This window comes from Plectropomus leopardus, chromosome 16 (assembly GCF_026936395.1).
Source record: "Plectropomus leopardus strain MGB_pleo_1.0 chromosome 16, ASM2693639v1, whole genome shotgun sequence".
Lineage (NCBI taxonomy): Eukaryota > Metazoa > Chordata > Actinopteri > Perciformes > Serranidae > Plectropomus > Plectropomus leopardus.
In genome coordinates, this window is record NC_142191.1 from 25363856 (window position 1) to 25375000 (window position 11145).

Here is an 11145-nt window from a genome sequence, read left to right on the forward strand (position 1 = left end):
GAAGCACCTGGTCCCAGTGCTCCCAGTCACTACATAAGCTGCCTCCTCTGAGACACTCTCCTTGCTCTTTGTTTGGGTCACCTGCACACCACACTGCTGTACTTGCTGCCATCTGCATTTCATGTCTGTTGCGTTCTGTTTATTTAATTTTGGGGATTTTTTTTTGCAAATAATTAAATAATTCAGTTCTTTAAACTACACTTTTGGACCCTTTCTTTTTATTTGCCATGACACTAAAGGAGTATTTTTTTTTTTTTTAAATAACAACAGTTTGTTTGTTTTAATCTACATAACCGTTTGAAAAATTATTTTGTGACCACTAAATTCTTCTTTCATGAAAACATGAGGCTTGTTCTGTTGAGGTGACACCAAAGTTGTTCCTAGTTGAAAACAAAGCTAACTGCTGTCAAGATTGAGAAAAACAAAAACAAAAAAACCTATGACACAGATTTCCCTTGACTTTGATATTTATAATAGCTTTCAAACAGCAAATATCAGCATTGACATACCCACATGGAGGCCTTGGATATACATGGCTCTTGTACTTGTGATTTGCTACATATGGAAGTTGTCACAAAAATAAATACATGAAATGCCATCATATAGTGTTGAGAGCTGTTTTCTAGCTCAAAGAAAAATCCCTTTCTGCAGATAAATTCTCCAAAAATGTCAGATGTCATAATAAATTGCTATACTCAGGAGGGTCATCAGAGGGCTTTGTCTTAAGGTCAAAGGTCAAAGTGCTGGGACTCCCTCTGCTGGGCCTAATGTGTTGAAACACTGCAGTGGGTTTCCACTCGCTTTCGCTGAGGAGGAGAATCAGCTTCTAAAAAAAACCCCAAAGCTTATTCAACCAGGGCCTCAATTACGCAAATCCCATAATAGTCATTAACTGTTGGGAAAATTCTGCTTTAATTGCTCCAAAACAGCAAGCACAATTATACACGGCTTTAATGTGGATTTTAGGAAATCAATTAGTCCATTTCCATATGAAAGAGCTTATTTTGTGTTTGGAGGGCGGGTTGGAGGAGGTTACGCTGCTTTTCTGACTGAAACCGCTGTGTGTTCATCTGACAAACCTGCAAAACATTCAACATTTTAACCATTTTACAACAATTTTTTTCCTCTTTCCTCATGAAGTGTCAGTGTTTCAATCAATGTTATCCTGCTACTCAAGTGTCAGTCGGTTATTTCTTGAAAATGTCAGAGAGAAACTAAACTACACGGAAGGCAGTGAAGCGTCGCTAGCTATTTTATATTTTCATGTTTACTGGAGCCAGAAAGTCCAAATTTGGTAAAAAGAGGGTGGAGCCTTGGAAAAACATTGCGGAGAACATGAAACCTTTGACAGGTCTCCCTAATGTGTCATCATAAAAGGCTTTTGAGATGGGGAACATAGGAACCTGGATACAGAAATTTTCATTAATTTATCTGTGACGTAACTATTTATGCAAAAAAAATTACTAACAGTAAAAGACTCAAATGTCATGGCAAGTTTATGAGTGGTACGCTTGATAATTGAAAAAGAGACCTGGTTTTTGGTGATTGTCCTGATTTTGAGAGCCAGATAAAAAAATACGTTTTGAAATCTCATATACTTCCAATTTGATACACCTAATAAACAGTCTAAATACCAATTTCCATAACTGTATCTTGTTTGTGACATGGAGAGTTGTGAAGCTGTGAAAGTTGGGGCGTCATATGAACTCTTCTCATGAAGTCAGTAAACAAGACCCTATAAGAACGCAGCAATAGACCCTTTTAATTGCTATTCTGCTGCTAGGGCAACAGTGTCTGTCCCTGTTTACTTCCTGTCAGCTACATTCAAAAAAGTAATACAAAAGGACCCATTTATAATGTTTATCTTGTCATTTAAAACTGTCTTGCAATATATAGTTGACAGATGTTACGATGATGTAGACACAGATGACCTTTGTGGAACTCCAAAGAACAGATTATATTTTGTGTCACTCTTCTGATTTTTATAATCATAAATCTGGATTTAGCATAAGCAAGACAAACAAGGTCATCCAGCTTTAGCAATGTTTTACAGAAATTCCAATAAATCTAAATCACTGTAAAACCCAATATTTAATATGCCATATAATCCATACTAAATGTATTTATGCTGTTATCATATTAGAAAGAAAATGTATAGAAGAACACTTTTGCCTCAGAGGAGGCCTTTATCCATTATCATTTGTCATCTTATTTTCTCACCGTCTTCCAGCTATGATCTGTATTTAGGTGTTTCTTCATGAAAAATGCCAAATTAATTTTAATTAAGAAGAAAGAGAGAAAGAAAGACAGAGAAATAAACAGTGGCTACATCAGTTTCATTCACCTTATAACACTGCAGCATATATTCCTACTACCAGATAACACACACACACTTCTCCTCAAATGATCCCTCCATCTTTTACCTTATAGGCTGTCTGCTTTCGTGTGTGTGTGTGTGTGTGTGTGTGTGTGTGTGTGTGACCTTAGCCACCTTCCTGTCTCCCGCCAATTAAAATTCTGGTGGTAATTAAAGCAGATCAGAAACGAGGGAATGCTGCAGACAAGGGCGAGAGACTACGCATGGTAATTATGTGGAGGGAGAGAGAGGGGGGGAGGGGGGCTTCACACATCACATTTTCTCCTCACACTAATCTGATCTGCTGCAGTCTGATATGATGCAGTGTGATGGATTACATACTGTGTCTTCAATCGATCAATAACTTATTGTTTGTCTGTAGAAGACCTTGGCTGATGCCAATGAGGCCCAAACATAAATATTTGTCTGGAAATGACGTTTTTAGAAACTGTTATATTTTTGGACGACACATTTGTGCATTACCAACATCAGATTCTTTCTGAATGACGAGAGTGCCATAGACAGCTTCTGCAGAGAGTGTTGCATCATGGGTTAGCTTTAAAAATGCTTAGTTAGCCTCTCTTAACCCAGAACACCTGGAGCTCCAATATTGTCTCAATGAGGACATCTATAGGTCATTTCTGTCTCTATGAGGACACCTGGAAACCCTTATTATCTCTAAATTGTTAATGGTATCCATTTGAATACCTGGAAGTCCATTAATGTCTATGTGTACATTCTGGCAATGTACCATCATCTTTATGTGGACACTTATCTCTGGGTCTGACACCTGGAGTCCATTGTCTCTACATAAACACCTGGACACCTATAATTTTCTCTATAAGGACACCTTGACTTTATTATTGTCTCTAAAAGGATACCTAGGGTCCATTATTGTCCAAATGTGGACACACGAGGTCCATGTTTGTCACTATGAGGAAAGTTGTCTTTATGTAGATGCCTGCAGTCCATTATTGTCCTTAAAGGGATACCTGGAGTCCATTATTGTCCTATCAGGAAATCTGCAGTGCACAATTGTCCCTACAGGGATACATGGGGTCCATTATTGTTCCTATGAGGACACCCAGAGTTCATTTTCATCTCTATGTAGACACCTGAAGTCTATTATAATCTCTACATGGACACCTGGAGTCCATTATTATCTCTATGTGGACACCTGAAGTCCAATACAAGGTCACTTTAGGTTATTTTTGTCTATATATGCAGACACCTGCAGTCAATTATTGTCTCCACATGAATGTCTAGAGTCCAGTTTTGTCTCTAAAAGAATACCTGCAGTCCATTATTGTCCATACAGGGACGCCTGGAGTCTATTATTGTCTCTACATGGACACCTGAAGTCTATTTATGTCTCTACGTAGACATCTGAAGTCCATTATTGTCTCTGTTGGACACCTGGAGTCCAACAGAGAGTCCGTTATTGTCTCTGTGAAGACACCTGGAGTTAATTTTTGTCTCTATGTAGACACCTGAGGTCCATTATTGTCTCTGTAGGGATACCTGGAGTCCATAAGGACACCTGGGAGTCTATTATTGTCTCCTATACCATTGTCAACTTACAAAAGCAACAAACAGATGTTATGTTTAAATCCACAATTATGTTTTTAAGTGTTGGTTATAGCTAGTCACAGTCAGTTTACAATAAATTATACAGTAATTAAAATATTCTGAATAACCATTTAATTTGTCAGTTTTTACTCAAGAATGTTATTTTAAAGGGATATTTTGTCAATTATCAACCAGCTTTGTATCAAAACAATGTGGGTAGTATGTGTAGATGAAGTGTGGTAGATTCCCTTTATCTAACCAGTGCCTAGACACCCCCCACTGAATGACGTGCAAAACACATCATCTGGTGGAGTTTCGTGGGCTCTCCTGGGCTTTTGTTCAAACTACTCAGGCTGTACTTTTGCACTTTCATATTAATCACCCATCTTGCCACCGCAGACACAAAGAGCATAGAAATGCATCAAGACACAGACCTGCCTCTCTATTTCTCTCTCTCTCTCAAACTTGGATCAAATTCAGTGCTGATCGAAGATAAATAAAGATACTGTCATGTACTGCCTACTTCTCTACTAATATGTTCTTATAAACACATTTTAGTGCTGTGTTTAGCTGTAATATCAAGAGTTTGTGAACAGGAAGTGGGTGCCATACTGTTTCGAGTATCATCAAAACAGAGGCCCAAAAATGTAGTCAGAAACATGTTTTAGCTCTCAGTTACCTGCCATATAAGACTGTCTCTTGCTGGTCAGCTGCCATTGTATCACACAAGCAAGTTTGAGTTATGTCACCCATCAGCGGGGAGGGGCGGTTTGGTCTGGTGCAGCACAGTGCATTCTGGTAGTGGGTAGGTTTTCTACCTTTTGAGCAAAAGGTACTTTTCCTCAGTTTTTTTCTTGTCGTGTAGCACCAGTTTCAAAAGTGTTTGCATCATCCTTCTTCTTAGGCAGCATAGTTTTATTAAAAGCAGTGAAATACTTCTTTTGTGAAAATAGACTGAATCACTGTTTAATTCATCAAATCATTTTCTTGGCTGATGATTGTTATTTTAATATTATCACGGTTTTAAAAAAAACAAGTGTCAATGTAGAGACTGATTCAGGTGACAGAAATATCAGCTGCAGTGTGATAATTACATCTAGGTATGTTAGGTGGAATCATTGCCCCCGGCAACGCCAAGTGCCAACACTCATTGCCGTGGCAACGCTTTGGCACCAACAGAGGGTGGAGGTGGGGGGTGGGGGGTATATAAGAGATTGGGTGGTGGCAGTGAGACGAATAGGGGGGCAGGGGGGGAGGGGTAATGTGGGCGACACAATGTTCACATCCTATACTAGCGGTTGCCATGGGAGACAGGCTGCATCCCTCCTGGTCCTCATACTGCAGCATCCGCACGGTGCTGTCGCCATGGTGACATCCTCCAGAGAGAGAGAGAGAGAGAGAGAGAGAGAGGTAAAGTGAAAGAGAGAGACAAAGAAAGGTAAGGGAGGAGGAAAGAAACAGAGAGGGGAGAGACAATGACTTTGAACCCCCCCTTCACCACCTCCAACTCATTCAGTATCATGCGCAGTGCTAACTGTGTCTCTGCTTTAAGAAGTTATAGATCTCAGCAGGATGATGTAGAGTAATGTTGTGACTGGCTCTCAAACCACAAGGTTGGGCATTAGGAGTGAGTTTAGGGTTAAAGGAAAATAGGCACCTATATTCTGTCATTTTCTTATTATGAAAAATTCCATTAAAGGTCTGGCAGTCCAAATTTCCTGCATGGGATTCAGACGGCATGCCTGTGCACAAGGGATTCACATGATGTGTTCTGGGTCTATATTACATACTTACAGTATACATCAAATAGAATTTAGATTATTTTTGCATAAAGGTCTTTACACGCTGGATATGTGATGAATAAAGAACACTAAAATGCAGAATACTCGCCTGTGAATATTTCACACCACAACTATTCAAACTGGCAGTGATGCAAGTTTGCGACACTTGCAACACTTGTTCAGTATAAGGTTTTATGCAAATTTGCAACAACTAGGCTATTGTGATCTTATAGACCCAGAGCAGCGTCTGGCAGTCTGACTTAAGTTGTTGCACAGCTTAAGCCACTGTAAACTACTTCATTGAGTTTGCTTTTAGCAAAACGTCTGATCTGTTCTCCCTCACTACCGTTACCATACTCAGTCGATCTGGTATGCACTGCCTTTGTCAAGATGGAAGGAGTAATTAAGTTTTCCATTAAGGTCCAGAGTACTGAGCTTCTGTGCTGCTGTCCCTTGCTATCCTCAGAGTATGTGCACAATGTGAAAGGCTGATGCCTTTATCTGTGGTGCAAGAGCTGAAAAACATCAACCTTGTTCTGTGGGGGAAAAAAATATTCTGTCACTTTTTTGTGAAGTAATACTTGATGAGAAAACAAATGTTTGAAAAAAAATGCCACAGATGTATGGAAAGATAAACATTCGTAAAAAGAAATTTGACAGCATGTTTTGAAATTTTGTTGAGTTGAATATATAAGATTGAATACCATGAGTTGCTTGTTTCACAGTAAAGGTCCTCATCTGAAGTGCTACAATTAGAGAATCAGCTAGAAAACTTTCACATTAAGGACTCAGAGTAGTCTTTACTGTACATAATTTTCATTTGGATACAATAAAGTTGAAAGAATAATATGCAGTTCACTCCATTTGACATAGGTGGTTACTGTTACTTAATATGTCTTAATACTTGAGAAAAGCTACTGCCACTCTTTGTTCTAAGCTGGACTTAACACCTTCTGCACGCATCTACATCCAGACTCTGGGGAAGACACTTCCGTCAATTAAAACAAGTCAGATATGGCTGATCAATGTTTGGTAGAGTTAGAGGAAACTTCCCAACCTGTATAGAAATAAATACTAAGAAAACAAGGAAATGGATGATTGTGCAGATGCTGTGTTCTCCCTCTCCGCTGTGCCTCTTTGTAAAATCAGACGTTTGTGTACTGTACACTCCTGTGATCAGCTGATGATTAACTGATTAAATGATTCAGCCGTCGTTTCCCCAGAGAGGGAGACATCAGACGACCTACTTCTCTCTCTCTCTCTCTCTCCCTTTCTTAGTCTGTCTGGCTCTACGTGTCTCTACCTCTGTCTTCCCTTCTCCGTCACTTCAGTAATTTGTCGGCACGACTTTCTGAGAGACAATAAAAGGAAAAACAGTCCTGCGGCGAGATTGTTACCGCTTGTTTCCACTGTCAAGAAAGAACTCTGAGCCTTAGCTTTTAAGCCAACATGAACAAGAAGTCCTTTAAATGTTCGGAAAATGTGGAAATTTACAATTCTATGACAATCTGCTGATGAAAATCATGTCATGATCAAAAAGAACATAACTCTGTTTATTAATGTTTACATAAACATTATCCTTTTAAAAACTTACATAAAAGTATTTATAGGACATCATATGTGAATATCAGAGCTCTTATTTTAGAGTTTGATTCTCCGCACGCCTGGTGCTGAATTTTCCTGAGAGTCTCTGTGCCCTTTGCAGCACCATCAGTCTGCTCTGCCAGCGATTCGCCATCCTGCCCTTCTCATTATCTCTCTGTTACCTCGGGCGTCAAACCACCGCTGTCCTGAGCCGTGCAACCTCTCTATATGCCAGCCTCCCACACACACACACACACACACAAGCCTCTACACTGAAAAAACAATACCATGGAGATATTCCAAAATAACCTCAAAACATCTCAACGAGTGCTTTGATTTCATAATGGATGTTTAAATCTGATTGTTTAACCTAAAATATGCCCATGCCTAAAAGAAAAAATAGTGCAATTTCCCTTTTCTGCAGCTTCGTTTAAAGCCTTCAAATATTTTCTTTGAGTGACAACCCCCTCCACTTCAAGGCAGCCACAGCACACCTGCTTTGATGTATATTTCACCTGTTTTATAAAATGCATGATGTTTAGATGCAGATTTGTACCGAAGAAAGTTTTTGTAGCTTCAACAAAAAATGGAATATATGCATTGGGAGAAACTGAAAAAAACTGAAATCATCACATCCTATTTGGACCTTTTTACTTATTGTAAGAAAAATAAGATAATAGTGGGACTTAAGTATAAGAATCTCACTCTGCCTGCAGATTTCAGCACAGGACACAAGCTGAAATGACTTGAAGCAAGCATCACTTCTTGAAGCAGCACCCCTGCGTTTGTTAGCAATTCACCATTTCCAAAGGCAACGGAGATCTGAGGCAGAAACCATCAAGCAGTCCCACCCCTTCAGGCTGTAGGACGGACAACCATCGGCCGAGGTGACCTGAGGCTGTCACAGCTCCAGACTCTGCCTGATTGGTTTTCTATGTGCGGCCCTGTGACAGAGCGGCAGATTTACTGAGCTGGAGGCTGTGGCCTGTTGCAAATCCAGGAGGTTTAAGCCGTGACGTGAGTTCATTTATAGTTGGTACGATTCGGTTTTCTGAGATGCTGAGTGAGACGTTTGAAGCCTGCAGGCCAGGCCACAGCCAGCCCCACCCTGTTTTTTTTTTCACAATCCACCAAGAAAAGTCTGTATTTTTATTTTTTTTTGTTTGTTTGTTTTTGTTTTTCTACATCTTGTTTTCATTTTATTCATGTCAATGTTGACTTTTATTTTCTGTAAATTTTATTTTGGAAAAAAAAATTAATTCATTCCAACTTTATTATTGTGCCCAAATATATTCAAATTTATCACAATCAGCCAAATAATTTGTGTGCTATTGTGGCATCCGTTATCCTTGTCAGGTTATTAAAACTCTTAAAATCCCAGAGAAAACAGCCAAGACAGAAATCAGTGTCCTCAGCTACAGTGGTCATACAGGGTCAGCATCAAACTCCTGACTTGTAGGATGAAATCCAGGCTTTGGGGGGATCACAGGTCACTGTAATTTTTTTTATTGGGAAACATAACAAGTTGCAGGAAAATGAAACGGGTAACAAAAAACAAAAACAAAAAATATTCCTGAGCACCCTGCTACAGACTGTTATTCCTTGAGTTTTTCAGAATAAAAGGTGCAGAGAAATGGCAAACCCTGAATGACTGAATCCAGAGATCTCAAAATCTGATGTTCTGTACACAAAATATCAGATCTCATTGAACATGTAAAGTGTGAGGCATCCTCAGAGCTCAGCAGAGCTTCTCAGACTTCATACAAAAGTAGATTTCTTAAAGGGGAAGGAAGAAAATTACTATAAAGCAGCAGCAATAACCAGACATGCAGTGTGGAGGAAAATTGACTAAACAGCTTTAGAGCCCATGTCCTCAATATCAGGTGACACTACTGCTATATGTCTCCCATTACATCCAGAGTTGCCTTTGACACATAAGAATCACTGTATAAGAACTGTATACGAACTACCTAAATGATAATTTTATTATAAAATTTAAAAAATATGTCAAGCAATTCCTACCTGCGGTGTCTGGCGTACTTTCCGCTGACGTGACCGCTGCCATCACAGCCTGGAGTGGGACAGCTGAGGATGAAACACACACATGTGGTCAGGACACACACAGCAGCACGCAAACTGTAGTGCTGATGCAACATGAGGATGTGCATCCATCTGACCCGACGCTTATGTCTGGATCCAACATGTCCTCAGACAGCAGTTCATATGATATCTAAAAAAGTAGCGCCCCTACCAGTTAGGTTAGGTTAAAGAAGAGAATCACATTTGGGAGTCATCAGGTTATGTACATACAGTAAAGTTACATGTTTAACGGAAACTTCGAACAAATAAAATCATGATCGATTTCACGTTACGTTTACTTAGGTTTGGTTTGGGAATAGAATGATGATTGGGTGTCATCACTTTAATTACATAACGTAAAGTCACATATTTAGCCCAAAGTTATGTACTTATTGTAAAGTTGCATAGGTTAGATTCAGGAGAGTTAAGTCAGGTAGGTTCGGGTGGCAGTGCGTCATGACGTTATGTACTTAATGTAAAGCTAAGTACTTAACATAATGTGAAATGTACCTTAAAATAAGATGACATGGGACACAAACACAGGCCTCCTTAGGGAAAGTTCTGTGTTTGACCCATCTGACACCCCATCCTGCCTCCTTACGTGGGCTTATACTACATCCTTCTTTACCTCTATCAGCACATCCATCACATGATTGCAGCCCTCGTGATTACATGGGTTATATATGAATTACTGGCTCATGATATCTTGTGTTATATAAAAATTCCGGTGCATTACTTTCCATAGGTACACATACAAACAGTGCTTTGTTTTGCACTTGCTAGTTCTTAAGCTCTGCAAAAAGTAGCACGACAAGTGGTTTCTTTCTTTACAGACGATGGAGATGTGGAGTCTATTGCAGTAGTCCTCTGAGAAATTACTGAATTTTCTGACAATATTCCTCCACCATGACTCAAGATCTCTGTTATAACTGCTTAAGTATGAGTCCAAGCTAACTTCTGCTACAGTCCTCCGGAAATAAGCAAGACACAAACCTGCTTCCTAGATTTTTGGTGGATTATTCCTACAGGCTGTGTTCAGACAGACAACAGCACTGCATGAAAGAACTCAGCCCCCTCATTCATTTCAATGAGGCCACTGCAACACAGAGAGTTTTGGCAAAAAGAGGTCCGTTAAAAAAGTTTAACCTGGCATAACTTTTTTCGCATCTCAATACGACCTCATCCGCCAACGCACAATGTTGGCCAGTCAAATACATGCAAGTGTACATTCCTGGTAGATTACTTTGTAACATGAACGCTGCATTTCTACTTTCCCTTGTACTTTTAAAAGGGAAACTTATTTTCTTTACCATACTTTCCTGATTTTCCCTTATGATCTCCAACAACAAAAGTTTGCAGCCCCGATAACTTTCAAGAGGTGTAACAACCTGGCTCGTAGTTGTAAAAACCACTGTGCAGCTGGATAAGCCTTAAAATTCATGGATCTGTAGCTCGAATCAGTCTTATTTGATTATGTGTCATTTTCTCACTGGTACCTAAATCAACTCCATCACCAGCATGGACCCTCGTGTTGCCCCTTTTCATTCTAAATCCTAACATAGCCGCTTTGCGACTTTTGGATCCACATACTACACTGTAGGTATCTTTCTGCGTCTGCTTTATATGTTCAAGGATAACAAAACTGTAATTCAACCTGGTGATCATGTGGATGCCACAGATATGTCCAGCTGTGCTCACAGTTGACACCACCTGTCTGCGTATCAGCCCTCTGCAGAAGGTGCCGTCTGGCCGAATGGTTGTGTATAATAACACCGC

At 39.7% G+C, this 11145-nt stretch overlaps 1 protein-coding gene across 6 annotated transcripts in view; it reads right to left on the reverse strand.

The window, feature by feature from the left end:
- Positions 1-11145, reverse strand: part of myt1la (myelin transcription factor 1-like, a) — a 72877-nt gene that overhangs the window by 39571 nt on the left and 22161 nt on the right. For all 6 annotated transcript variants that reach the window (XM_088089421.1, XM_088089422.1, XM_088089424.1 and 3 more), the window contains exon 5: positions 9313-9375. In XM_088089421.1, the coding sequence (XP_087945547.1) occupies positions 9313-9375 (63 nt within the window). The remainder of the gene's footprint in view (positions 1-9312; positions 9376-11145) is intronic.